The following is a 14360-nucleotide window of genomic DNA, read 5'->3' as shown; positions in this document are numbered from 1 at the left end:
CTTCAGCATTTAATGTGTCCTGTCTACTCAGCTGGCAGGCAGCGACCAGGCCATCCTGCAGACGGCGTGCCTATCTATTCCCGTTGGCTGACAATACGTCTGTGCTGCCGCATGTGCCGTATTCATCATGACTCACGCGTTACCGAGGACGATGCCGCGAGATATCAATACTGTATGCACTACGGATGTTATGGCACTCGGAGATCACCCTGGTGTAGCAAGCAGTAGATCCTTCCTTCCAATTTGTCTCTGGGCCCACGTGTCGGGGCTCAGTGTCATTGTATGTGCTTCCCTTTGAACTATAAAAGGAAGGGCACACTGCGATTCTAGGCTTCTCAGGCTGAAGCTTCCATAACAATCCAACACACAGTGGAATAGGGTATTACGCTCCGGCGGCCCGAACCACTCTAAATCCTCGCGTGTTCATGTGCTTGATGATCGCTTAGCAAGACAGGCAAAACGCTCAAGCCCCTTCCTCATCTTAGGATATAGGGTGGGTGCACTCCGCCACCCGGCCGGAGAATTCCCTCTCCGACATGCTATTTTTAGAGTTAGTTTGGAAACTTAAATCCCCTCCGAGATTCTCAAAGATTAAGTGAGAAATTAGCTTATTGTTCTCTCAATCTCTAGAAATTTAGAAAAAAATTTAAATTTCTAAACTAGCCTTTAACAATTTTTTTTTCCGCGAACACTAACTGGTCACGTTCTCCCCACTAATTCGGCCGGCAGGATCCCCAAATTTCTTGCCACGTACGTCTGCATCCCCACCAAAGTTGCCTATAAATACCCCTCTGGGTGCTCACTCCTGCAACTCACCAAACAAACACTCGAGCAAAGCTCAGCCTCACACAGCCTCTCCTCTCGAGCTAGAGTGCTACTAGCTTAGAAGAAGCAGAAGCTTACAGCTGAAGCTGCAGCAATGGCGAAATCTTACACCTTACTGTTCGTCGCACTGGTCGTTCTGGCCCTTCTAGTGAGCCCCATTGCTTGCTCCCGCAAGCTCGCCAAGCCGAACAAGCCCAAGCCGACCCACAAGCCGGCGGCCAGGGTCACGCCCGGCAGCAACCACACCGATATCCCTGCAGTGTCCGCCGCCTACGGCTCCGGCGGCTGGTTGTCTGCCGGCGCGACGTACTACGGCGCCCCAAACGGCGACGGCAGTGACGGTTAGTGCGGTCGCTTTTACTACTTCACTCTGGCGGCTGGCCGTTAGTGTGCACCTTGCACTTCACGGCATATGTTGTTGTGCCGCTGCATTGACCGAGCTCCAAATTGACATGGTTTTGGATGAAAACGCATGTGCAGGCGGTGCGTGCGGGTACCAGACCGCCGTCGGGCAGCGCCCCTTCTCGTCGATGATCGCGGCCGGGAGCCCGTCCCTGTTCAAGGGAGGCAAGGGCTGCGGCGCCTGCTACGAGGTCAGTCGCATTTGCGGCAGAGTTCGCGCGGTGGTCACACACCGCACCCCTTTAGCTAGCAAGTGTGCCTCCATTAATGGCGTAGAGAGAGTGGTCGGCGGCACTGGGTAACTGAATGTGTGCATGTGCCGCGCGTAACGCAGGTTAAATGCGACAGCAACCCGGCATGCTCCGGCCAGCCGGCCACCGTGGTCATCACCGACGAGTGCCCCGGCGGTGTCTGCCTCGCAGAGGCGGCTCACTTCGACATGAGCGGCACCTCCATGGGCGCCATGGCGAAGCCCGGCATGGCCGACAGGCTTCGCTCCGCCGGCATCCTCAAGATCCAGTACAAGAGGTATAATATGCGCTATATACTTACTGGAACGTCGTTGAGAGCTTTGTCCAGTCAAACGGCGCGTGAATCTCGGCGGTAAACTCTGCCGTCTCGTCCGTCGCAGGGTGCCGTGCAAGTACAGCGGCGTGAACATCGCCTTCCGGGTGGACCAGGGATCCAACCCGTTCTACTTGGAGGTGCTCATCGAGTTCGAGGACGGCGACGGCGACCTCAGCGCCGTCCACCTCATGGAGGCCGGGTGCGGCACGTGGACCCCGATGGTGCAGAACTGGGGCGCGCTCTGGCGCTACAACTCCAACACCGGCAAGGCGCTGAAGGCGCCCTTCTCGCTCCGGCTGACCTCCGACTCCGGCAGGGTGCTCGTTGCCAACAACGTCATCCCCGCCGGCTGGAACCCCGGAGCCACGTACCGCTCCTTGGTGAACTACTCCTGATTGATGAACTGCGGCAGCGGTTCGGTTCTCCGCCCCCCATTGCATGCGCTTGGCTGGATTATTATGCGTGGCCAAGAAGTGCTTTCCAGGGTGCGTGGTGTTTAAAGAACGAGTCTCGAGTTTGTTTTCTGAGAAGAAGAAGAAAATGTCTGTTCGGGTGTCCGCGAGAGGCGGTGTAAGAAGAGGAGGAGGAGGACAAGAAGGTTAAGGAGCCGTGCGTTCTTCACTCCCTCCACGGTCTCTGCAGTCACCTAGTGATGTGTGTAGTGGTCGGTGTCGGTTTCTTTTTCGTTGTGATGGCTCAGGACAGGAGTTGGGCGTTGTATCAGTCTCTGTGTGTGTGCGTAGTTTTCTGTACCACGCAATCCTTTCAGAGAATTGAGTTCCTGCTTTCTTGTTTCACCGTGAGCGCACTCCAAATAAGCTCCAATGACTACTGAACCAGCACCAGCTATTAGCTGCATACTAGCTCTACTCTTGGGAAAACTGAATCGTTGGAGACAATAAAACGTATAGTCTGCCACTGCCATGTATGTACTCCGATCATTTGGTAATCTGGCCCACCAAGTTTGCAGACGCAATAGACTGACTGCACCAGTTTTCCCCTGAACTTGCTAACTGAAGCACCATGTTTCGTTCACAAAAAACGGCACTGCAATCTACTACTCTGTTCTCGAATATCTGATACTCACTAGTTAATTTTTAAACTAAAACACAACAAATAAAAAAGAACGGGGAGAGAGCATAACCTATAAATTAATTAACCATGCTCAAGATCCATTCTCAGTTGCAATACTCACTTGTCACCGCACTGACCATTTTCGGACGATGGCACATGCGTTTATCATAGACCAATAAGCATACAAAAAACGCAGGCGCCTGGTACTACAAAGGCGTATTCTACTCAATTATTGCAGGACTGGTTTTTTCTAGAGATGTTATGCTAGTAGAGCTTCCGCCCGTGTTCGCCTTTAGTCCCTTATGAACTGGAATACTGATGGATGAAGCTGACCAATCAGTGTGCCACAACAAGGCGTGGAGCTGATAAACAGAGGCCTATCCACGTGCCGGTGCGGGCCGGGGACAACACACACTCACACACCACACGAGTAGTTGGGTTGTCCAGTTTATGCTCGTCAGATAATTCAGGTGGGTGTTCTGTCCTTTATGGCTAGTTTGATAACTCTATTTTTGCGATAGATTTTCATTTTACCAAAGGAAAAAAGAAGTTGCCAAACTAGCCCTTATATTCCTCTGCATTACTGGTTTCCGATGGTAATCTGCTGGTGCTGACGGATTAAAAGCACCCGTTTCCTTGTCTTGCTAACGAGAACTGGCAATGTGCGTCTCTTGCGGTCTTGCCTGTTGCAGAACAGATTGGCTACGCAAAATTAAGCACTGTGAGTCAGTGTGGCGAATCACGAATACGACCCGTGTGGGCGTGTCGATGTCCACGCGGGCGCTGCCTAGTCACTGTCGCGATCTCCCATCCGCCATGTGCTGCGCAAATGCGGATTGACGAGCACGACCAGGAGCCTAATCCCTCCAAAAAATGGTACAGAGCTGTAGTGCTGCAAAACCCGGATCCCCCGGCCGGCCTCCTGACTTCCTGAGTCACTGAGTAAGTGAGTAGTAGTGAGTACGACGTTCCTCGCCCATCCTCTCACCTGCTTTCCAGAACGAACGAAAGCCCTGTTAGTCCACACAACTTCACATCGCTCATTCAGTCCTCGCAGCTGCAGTAATTATATTCTCTCGGACGCCGGCCCCCGCCGTGTCTTCCAGAACCCGGCAGTTCAAACTCCAAAGCTACAGCTACAGATCTACCGGTGCCGGTGCCACTGCCACTGCACCGCCGGTGGCAGGAGAGCGGCCCCCGCCGGTCGCAGCCAAACGCCGGCGCGGCGTGACATGGACCGGGACGAAACCCCGCCACTTGTCCGCTAGTTTTTACTCGACTCACATGGGGATGGTGGGGGCAGGGGCACCGGCGCACCGCAATGGCAGGGGACGATGGGGGCCAGAGGACAAAAGCCGGAAAAGGATCAAAGTCGACTGTTGTTACAGTTATGGGTGGTCCCGCGTCGCTCGGTCGCGCAACACGTACTAGTGCCTACGCCTACCACACAGGCAGCTCCTCCAACCGCCGGCGTTGGCCCACGGGCACCGCGCCGGGCGGCAGAGCGATACAGGATACCGGCGTGCGTGATCGGCCGGGATCGGCGCGGTATACCCGCCGGTAAATTGATTGGCGCGCGCCATCGACGTGCGCGTGCGGACACGCCGACGCCGACACTCCAAGAGCACAAGGGGGTAGAGACCGTAGAAAATCGCCCCCGGCATGTGAGCCTGCTCGGAAGAACCTCTGCCGCTGTCTGGGATCTGCTGCTGCCAATCTTTGTCGGCGTCTGGCGTTACGCACATTAGGCGACGCAAATCGCTCCGACACGCTGCCGCAGTTTACAAATTACAACACGTTCGAGAATTTATTTATTTATCCAACAGCCCTCGCGCCCGCGGTGGCGCCAGCAATATTCAGCGTGCAGCCGTCGGTGTGAAACGTAACGGTCGATGTGGTGGTACTACTCTACTGGGCTGGGCAGGTACATGGATAGACTGGACTGGATGGCGCCAAGTGACATGTTAAGCAAGTTTTGACCGCCGGAATAGCTAACGTACGGCGGGGCCGGGGACTGGGAGTGTGGCGCGTGCATGTGCTGGTCGCTTTCGGCCTCGCATCCGCCGGGATCTGCCCTCACATGCGCGGCGAGGGAACGGCCGGCTTGGCACGGCGGTCGCGCCGAGCCGCCATATGCATGCTCCCCACACCGGCCCCAGCTACATCCACGGGCCACGGCTCGACCGGTTGGTGGTGGCCGCGCAGCTGCTCGCCTCGGTCAGTGACGTTTACACACCAACCGAACGGCTTGGCTTTTTACAGGTCCGTCGGTCTCCGTCCGAGACAGAGGGCGGGGCGCAGAACACGTGCATGCGCTCATCCGTGGCTGCGTCCATCGGCTACTGGAGTTGGAGTAACGCCGTTGCGGGAAATTATTAGCTCGTGGCCCGTGTCTGTAGCACATGGCGATCCCGACGGCGACCAGGTAGCGTCCCCTTCGATCGGCGTCAGTCGCCCTCGCCATGCAGTGCAGTGCAGGTGCGGAGGAGCGTCGTGCTTCAGGGACATGTGTTTGTCTCTTTCATACCACCGCTCCCTTTTTTTTGTCAGTCAGAGACTCAGAGCTCAAACGACGGTCGAGTACTGGAACGGTAACTTTAAAAAAATAGAAGGCAGAGCGTGAATCACGTCCTGAATTTCATATGCGAATCGTGTTTGCACGGCAGGTACTATATAAATGGCAAATGTATATTCAGACAGTCAGCCTCCCATATTGCCACATGCGATGGAGTTCACACATTTATTCATATGATAATGTGAAATGACACCTTATTATGACACAAGATATAGTTCCAAAGTTTTTTTTTCTGGCAATCGTGACTAACGTTGTGGTTTTTTTTAAAAAAAACAGTATCATGTTTCAGAGACAAATCTAGAACATCACTTGTTTGTGTGAGGAGAGGGAGGAGTGTCATGCTCGACTGATGAGCTTGATATGTATTCGCCGCATCCATCAACATAGCGATTTCTTAAGCTTGGGCCTGGCATAGGTGCCTGGTATAGGCTGCTTCCCAAGGTTACAAGCAAACCTGGTCCAGAGTTCCAGACAGCTCCCCGGTTCGACATGTGTAATTTGTAACCACATAGATAATCAAAAGTTATGGACTGCACTTTTTTTTTTCCAAGACGGATATGGACTACATCAAAAGTTCTTCAACACTTGAACGCAGAATTGTTTTTTGAAGGGAAATTTGGATCCATACCATTAAAAGATCACCACTTTGGATCCATACCATTACTATCTCACTTACATGTGGGTCCACATGAGTCAATGACATGTGGGGTCCATGGTATATATCTAAAGTTTGGATCTTTTAATGGTATAGATCCAATTGTTCCTTTTTTGAAAGGGAGGGGCAAAAGGATTGCCGCTTCGATCTATATTAGAAGGGAAAGATAAATACAAACTCCAAGGACTCTAAGGGAAAGGAGGCGAAAAAACCACAAAAAAGAACAGAAAGAAACAAAAAAACAGCCGAAGCGAAAAGGAAAGAGAACCACAGGGCCAAAACAGCCAACTAGCCTTCAGTTACTACCATAATCCTTGACCGCTAGAGCCACTTGATCCGCGCTTCGAAGCTGCCTTTGAAAAAATCTGTTATTTCTTTCCAGCCAAAGGTTCCACCAAAAATGAATTAGGAGACCGTCGAATCCTCTTCTGGTCTGTCTGGTGTAGAGGTTGCGCAATTCCATCCACCAATCATATAAAGAAATGTCATTGGAAGACCCTGTCAGCAAAGGAACGTTGGCCCCAATCCAAACTTTGTTCCACACCTCTCTACTAAAGGGGCAATCCTTGCACAAGTGGAGGATTGTTTCTGGGGCTGAGTTGCAGAGACAGCAAACTGGATTACATGGCCAGCCTCTTTTGTGAAGGTTGTCGCCCGTCAGAATTCTCTTATGGAGAAGAGTCCAAGCAAAAAATCCGCACTTCGGTTCCACTTTAGCCTTCCAAATGGGGCCTAGATTCATACTACTGAAATTGGATGCGAACTGGATTTTATAAGCACTACAAGCACTGTACTGCCCATCTGCCGTCCATCTCCAAGAGATGTTGTCTTCTAGCCCGTTAAGCTCGTGCATATTACCTATGGCCCGCCAAAGAGAGATCAACTCTCCAAACTCTCCCTCCCCCGTATACGGTGAGCAAAGACGAATCCAGTTGTTGTTATTGAGCGCTTTGGCCACTGTGATGTTCTTCCTTTTTGTCTTCTTGAACAATGATGGCGCAATGTTCTTAGGGGCCTGGCCTTGAATCCAACTAGACTTCCAGAATTCAGCCATCTTTCCATTGCCTACCGTGACAGTTGTGGAAGCGTTGAAGGGATCTTCGTCAGTTTTGTCACAAGGAAGCTTCAAGGCAGCCCACGCCCTATCTTTGCTCTTCCAACGTAGCCACGGCCATCTTAATCTTAGCCCCCTCGCAAAACGATCAAGGTCCAGCACACCAAGTCCTCCCTTGTCCTTTGGGAGGCAAGTTAGGGGCCAGTTGACGAGGCAGTGCCCCCCGCTGCAGGCTTCTGGATTGCCCCCTTTCTATTTCTACGCATTTTGTCAATTGTTTGCAGCAGCCATTTTTGAGGTGGAAAACCCGTTAAATGGTAGATTGGTTGTGCGGATAGCACCGCTTTAACAAGAGTTTCTCTACCGGCCTTTGACAGCAATTTGCCTTTCCAGCCTGCCAACCTGTTGTTGATTTTTTCTATTAAAGGTTGAAGGTCATTTCTTCTAACTTTTTTGAAATGAAGGGGTAACCCGAGGTACTTCCCGGGAAGGCTAGAGTATTTGCCTGGAAACACCTCCATAAGCGCAGGCCATAATGGTGTCGGGTAACGAATTGGGTAGATTTCTGTTTTGTCATAGTTGATCCTTAGCCCAGAGCACCCCTCGAACACGTTGAGAATCCCTTTGAGCACCTCCAAGTCTGACCTGTCAGCTTTAATGAACACACCCACGTCATCCGTTGAACGCAGATTTGTACAGTAGTGTGTCATAACTAGTAGTAGTAACCACATAGATAATCCCCAAGATCTACTAATGCATCCGTCTCATTATAGCACCAGCTGCTGCAAAAGTGCACCCATGAATCCATGATCCAGTTACTAGGCGATGTTAGCTTGTACGTGCCAAACCTCAACAGCTACAGTAGTACAATTAGCCCCGCTCCACTCTCTGCAATTGAGCTCAATCACTAGCAAATCCTTGCACTTCTGCCAGAGTTCGAACTATCTAGCATCCTCCTCGAATTCAAGACCCTGCTCTGTTCTCGTTTTCTTCGAGAGTTGCACATGTCAGCAAGGACTCAGGACTAGGATGCTCTTGGGTTTTTTTTTAAAAAAAACGATTAGGTATGCTCTGCGTTACGGGTGACGGGGTGAGCGTCAACATGCACTCTGCAAGCAGTTGGTTGGAATCTTGGAGCCAGTCCGAATCGTCCGATTGAGTTGTGGAGGCATTCTCAGCCTCACATCAAGAGCTACAATTTACTACGGTATAAGTAGGGACACTAAATTTTATATTATAAGATTTAAGGATCGGATTGGATTAGGATCCTGCCATATTTCTATTCATTTTTGAACTAAATTTTATTTAGAGTCTTAATATTTTGTTAATAAACATTTAGATCACGATCCATTACCAATCCTAAGTACAAGTGCCGTTCAAAACATCAGTTTGCACATTCAAAGAGTACATAAAATTAAGTTTAATGACGACAATGGAGATAGCACACAGCCGCAATTCATTTATATGAAAAGATTGCGTGGTACAAACACACACAGCTTGATAAATTGGCATGCGACATCAGTCTCGTCGCGCCTCTCGCAACTACGGGACGACAAAGAAAAAAAAAGAGAAAAAAACAAAATTACAGAGAAATCAACAGCACGTTCAGACATCACTAGGGACTGCAGAGACCGTGGAGGGAGAGGGAAGAATTCCATTCCTCAACCTCCTCCTCATCTTCTGGCACCGCCTCTCGCAAAAGCCAGGATGCATGCAACGCCGCCTCCCGAAGGCCGAAGCACACCCTCGATCACGCTCCCAGCTAGCTGTAATTTAAGGGTAATAATTCACCAAGGAGCGGTACGTCCCTCCGGCCTTCCAGCTGGCCGGGATGACATTGCTGGCGACGAGGACCTTGCCGGAGTCGGAGGTGAGCCGGAGCGAGAAGGGCGCGCTCAGCGCCTTGCCGGAGTTGGAGTTGTAGCGCCACAGCGCGCCCCAGTTCTGCACCATCGGGGTCCATGTGCCGCACCCGGCCTCCATGAGGTCGACGGCGCTGAGGTCGCCGTCGCCGTCCTCGAACTCGACCAGCACCTCGAAGTAGAACGGGTTGGAGCCCTGGTCCACCCGGAAGGCGATGTTCACGCCGCTGTACTTGCACGGGACCCTGCCGCAAATTAACGAAGGAAAACAGCGTTACTCTCTGATTCCACGCACGCCTAGTTATCCAGTAATTCTGCCACTTGTCGGGTGCTCGGCCGGCCGCCGCCACCGTACCTCTTGTACTGAACCTTTAGGATACCAGAGGCGCGAAGCCTGTCGGCCATGCCGGGCTTCGCCATGGCGCCCATGGAGGTGCCGCTCATGTCGAAGTGGGCCGCCTCGGCGAGGCAGACGCCACCGGGGCACTCGTCGGTGATGACCACGGTCGCCGGCTTGCCGGAGCATGCAGCGTTGCTGTCGCATTTAACCTGCGTTAAGTTACGCGCGCCACATGATCGCGTTCACAGTTATTAGCACCAACTTAACGCCGACCGCTTTGCTTGCACCATATGAATGCAGCTAGCAGTAAGTAGTACAGTACACACTGTCACAGCACCGGCCACCGGAGCTAGGCCGTGTGCGGTGCGTGCGTGTACGTGACCACCACACAGAGTCTGACCTCGTAGCAAGCGCCGCATCCCTTGCCCTCCTTGAACAGCGACGGGCTACCGGCGGCGATCATCGACGAGAAGGGACGCTGTCCGACGGCGGTCTGGTAGCCGCACGCGCCGCCTGCCCATACAGATTAGATTCGCCGATTGCATGTCAACACGGACGTGAGGCGGCACGGCAACGCACAGTACTACATGCTAACGGACAGACAATTAAATAAGCAACGGCACTAACTAACCGTCACTGCCGTCTCCATCGGGTGCGCCGTAGTACGTCGCGCCGGCGGACAACCAGCCGCCGGAGCCGTAGGCGTCGGACACCGAGGGGGTGGCAGTGTGGTTGCTGCGGGCTCTGACTGCCGCCGGCTTGTGTCTCGGCCTGTGCTTGTTTGTTGGCTTGGCGAGCTTGCGGGAGCAAGCAATGGGGCTCACTAGAAGCAAGAGCACGACCAGTACTGTGCCGAACAGTAAGGTGCAAGACTTCGCCATATATTGCTACTGAGTTCTTGCTTCTCGTTTTGAGTTTTGAGCTACGCACTGGTAGCTCGATCGGAAGGCGGCTGTGAGGCAGAGGCGAGCTTAGACCGAGGGGTTGTTTGGTGAGTTCCAGGTGTTGCCACGAGTGGGGTATTTATAGTGACTCGGTTGGGACTTGGGAGCGCGAGAACGTACGTGGGAGGAAGACGGGAAAAAAAAGAATCCTACCGGACGAATTATTTGGGTTGGGGAGAACGTGACCAGTTGCTGGTCGATGAGAAATAGACGAGAGACTGAACTAAATAACTAATAATTATTGATCTCTGCATACTTCAGTACCTGCCAAATAATATGCCGGGAGATACAATAATGCAATTAAGTTGCAACATGCATGAAGTACAATTGGAGAATGCCATTTGGAAATGCAGGATTGGAAAACACATGTTGAGGAATATAAATCTCATAATCTGAACTCCGCCGTTTTTTTATACTAACAAACTGTGCAGGTTGGATACTCGTGAAGATAAAGGTGGGATTATACCATGCCGTGTCGCATGACTTATAGGCGCGTGAGGTTATGTCAGGTTATACAAGTATGGTATGATAAGACCTCACCTAGGAATTACATATATATTTATAATTATGTACGTAGTATTTGTTTAAATTATTTTTCTATATATGGCAATATTAATTTTTTCTATATATGTTAGAGTTAAGCACCATGTGAGTGTCTTTATTTACGAATACATAAAAGTTCATGTAGAGGGGTCGTCGAGGGGAATGTGACTGAAATGTGATTTAATTTACCACTGACTTTATAATCCTTCATCTCGAAACAGCGACTTTAGGTGTTAATCTTTATGCTGAAAATTCATGGGAGATACTAATCTAATTACAAAGGTTGTCGTACAATAGAATGGCAGGTGAAGTGTTAAAATCACAAAAAGTAGCGGAGTTGTAGTTGGCCGGGGCGTGATTTGAGGAGGAATTAGACGAAAGGTTGTCGCGTGATTATTTCTAATTAACACCAAGCTGAAGCTGACCTCCATGGACCCTGGTCCCTGGACCTGGAGGTGCCGCACGCTCTCCAGCGCATATGATATCTCACGAGGCATGCACTCATCACCCGTTAGTTAGTTAGGATCAAGAAGTATAGGACATCGATTAGAGTTGATCTATCGGCCGGTCCGTTCCTTTTGTCAGATGCAGGGGTTGGGGCCTGTGACGATCATTCTGTGGTCCTTCAATCTGAATAGTTTATTTATTTAGGAGGTATTTGGTTTATAGAGACTAATCTGTCAAAACTTAGTTCTTCAGAGCGACTAACCTTAAATAAATAGGGTGTCTTAGATAGTTTGGTTGGAGTGACCGTGGGCTATAAAAAAATACTTGTTATAAGTTATGAGCTGTTAAAAATCCTAAAACCGTTTGGTAGATTTCACTAAAAACCGCTAAAAGTTATTCTTCCATCTAAAAACCTCTAAAAGCAGGTTTAGAGATGCTTTCAGTTTTGCACTTTAAGAAAATTGGCTTTTAGAAAAAAATTGTTTTCTTGATCAACCACTTGATTTGGCTTCTGACTTTTAGAGGACAAAAGCCAAAGCCAAGAGCCAAATCAAACTCAATCATTTTAACAGCTCGTTCGTTTGCTTTAATCCGTATCATCTTCTGCCGCTTCTACAGTATATTGTCTCTATAAATTATAACTACAGCTTAATCTAGAACGAATAGTCCTTAGTGTTGAGCAACCGCTATATCGTGTTCGTGTACGGACTATAATTTTAAGGAATCCCATGGATACGCTAATGATCGACGCCTTCGAAATTCCTAGTGGTTCAAGTGACCCTACTCGCACATGCGTACACGGGCCTCGCAGGCCGCATCCGCCTGCAAATCAGATTCGGTGGGTGAAGCGTGATTAAAATGTACTCCCTCCAGTACAGTAAAGGTAGTCGTTTAGGACATGATTGTGCATACCAAGGAGTGATTAATTATCATAGAGTTTTCCCTGTTTGCCCCTATTAAATAGGGATATGGGTGCATTAATGTCACTAAAACAATTAGGCTTGATTGGTTGCTGCAGCAGCTCCAAGTCATTCTAGACTAGAGGTCTCAAGTTCGATTCCTCTTAAATGCATCTTTTTTTGTGCAATTACTAGGGGCAACAACGTCCAAATCCCAGACCCACGCGCGCTATGACTTCTTTTTATGCACGGTACAGTTCTATACTTTTCTCTGACCTGGTGTTTTAAGTTGAGACAACTTTGACCCAACAGACAGCACAAATTTAGGTTTTTTTTACGGTGGACCACGGCTACTGTTACCCCTTGATTGAAAATTTTGGACATTACTATATAAAATCAGTGACTACTTTGACAACACGTTGCAATTTTTTGTACTAAATTAATTTAGAGTTAAGGTAATGGGATAGTTTTTCTTCGTACATTATGTAGCTTTTCTTAAGAGCAAGGGTAGGATTATGCTTATTCAGCTTCATAATTTGTGTTTTATTTGTAAAAAAATGAAGGACCAAATCACTCCGCCTAAAGAACGCGACGAGAGGACGGTGAAGAAGACACAATCAAATTTTCTTCTGAAATGTCCGTTATCCCTATCAACGATTCAAACCCTAGGAAAGAAACACACTAAAACCCATAAGTGATGAAATGCCCTCAACTTCAACCAAAGGAAAGAAAGAGCGCACACTCAAATCACCTAAACTAACGGGTGGTTTGATGACTTAGAAAACTTCTTAGGCATCTCGAAAACCCTAGGAAAGAAACGAATTGAGAAATGTAGTACCATAGCTCGAAAATATACCAAAACAGGTATCTAACTAAGGCCCAGGATCAGCCTAGCCAAGTTTAGACAGACCTGACCAGGTTCAAAATCGGCCTAGCTAACGTGGTCCTCCATCACCCCAAAAAATCTCTCCTAAAAGTGCAAAGTTGCTCAAAAGAACTCTAGCTAAGCTCAAATTTTATGGAGATGTTCCTAACGATGTTTAGAAAACTATTCCCAAAATATCAACTTAATTATTAATTAAACTCTAGGGATCTGAAAAAACATATCTTTGTTCGAGGGTTTTTCAAGAACGGGCAAAATCCCGAAACTTCATGCTCACAAGAAAAAAGAATACCCGAACTAGTTGATATAGATGTTCTTTAGATGTCCTAGCATGTATCCATCCACTTGAATCGACCCTAAAAACTCACGAAAACAAAATCCCCAAGCGGCCACCCTGAGCCCCTGACTTTCTCCATGGCTCTGTGCCCGTGCGGAACTCATGTCCTTTTATCACTAGTGAGATTTGCTTGCGTCTCTACTTCTCTAGTTTCGAACACTGCTCTTATTTTCCCTCAATGTGATCTTTTTAGGTCTGTTGTCGGGGTTATTATTTCATAAGGACATACCATTGACTCAGAGTTATAATCTTGCACTCATTCTAGCATTTTGCTTTTACCAATTGACTTTATGTGTCTTGAGTTTGGATTCCTCATGGTTTATTTTCTATAGTTTGGGTTCAAGCTTATCATAATATTGTTGAAGCCATGTGTTTCAGTGCTAATTTATGTTTCCTCTTTGTTTGATAATTTATATTTAATTAAGTTGCTGATTTGGTGTGTACCAAACAATTTTTTTCTTAATTTGAGGTACTTCTTAACGTTGTTTTTGTACTAAATTTTCTTTTGGTTCAATGTGTGTTTTATTTATTGTCATAACTTTTTTTGTTGTTGTACTCCACCGCTACCATCTTGGCCATGGACGATGCGGGCGAAGGCAGATCTGACACCAAGACGGACAAGTAGATCGCGCGAAGGCATGATCGAGCTCGGGTGGCCGGCGACGGCTAGATATGGAGCTAGAGGGGTGGCGAGCAAGGGTGAAAACGAGACGAGACGAGATCGATTCAGCTTACTCATGCAATAAGTCAAGATTGTCTCGTCCATCTCACAAGCTTGAAAAAACGGCTCGGCTTGCTCTTTGCTCCTAAGCCGGCTCACCGAGCCTAGCTTGCTCTTTGCTCCTAAGTCGGCTCACCGAGCCTAGCCATGAACGCAGAGCTGTTCTCTAAATTATAATATTAAATTTTAAATATATTTTGAATTATTAAAATAGATATATCACTAGTATAAT

At 48.8% G+C, this 14360-nt stretch overlaps 2 protein-coding genes across 2 annotated transcripts; one reads left to right on the top strand and one right to left on the bottom strand.

Moving 5' to 3' along the window:
* The first annotated feature begins 826 nt into the window (after positions 1-826).
* LOC100273516 (uncharacterized) lies at positions 827-2730 on the top strand. The gene is made up of 4 exons (NM_001147934.1): positions 827-1166; positions 1306-1418; positions 1562-1755; positions 1859-2730. The coding sequence occupies exons 1-4, from the start codon at positions 920-922 to the stop codon at positions 2187-2189; spliced, it is 885 nt and encodes a 294-aa protein (NP_001141406.1). The 5' UTR covers positions 827-919; the 3' UTR covers positions 2190-2730.
* A 5861-nt stretch (positions 2731-8591) lies between these two features.
* Positions 8592-10347, bottom strand: LOC100281892 (beta-expansin 4). The gene is made up of 4 exons (NM_001369348.1): positions 9986-10347; positions 9755-9867; positions 9370-9563; positions 8592-9259 (listed from the first exon to the last, which is right to left on the bottom strand). The coding sequence occupies exons 1-4, from the start codon at positions 10233-10235 to the stop codon at positions 8926-8928; spliced, it is 891 nt and encodes a 296-aa protein (NP_001356277.1). The 5' UTR covers positions 10236-10347; the 3' UTR covers positions 8592-8925.
* Between the last annotated feature and the right edge of the window lie 4013 nt (positions 10348-14360).

Source organism: Zea mays, chromosome 5 (genome assembly GCF_902167145.1).
Source record: "Zea mays cultivar B73 chromosome 5, Zm-B73-REFERENCE-NAM-5.0, whole genome shotgun sequence".
Taxonomy (NCBI): domain Eukaryota; kingdom Viridiplantae; phylum Streptophyta; class Magnoliopsida; order Poales; family Poaceae; genus Zea; species Zea mays.
Note: the sequence above shows the minus strand (reverse complement) of the source record. Positions and strands in the feature narration are given on the sequence as shown.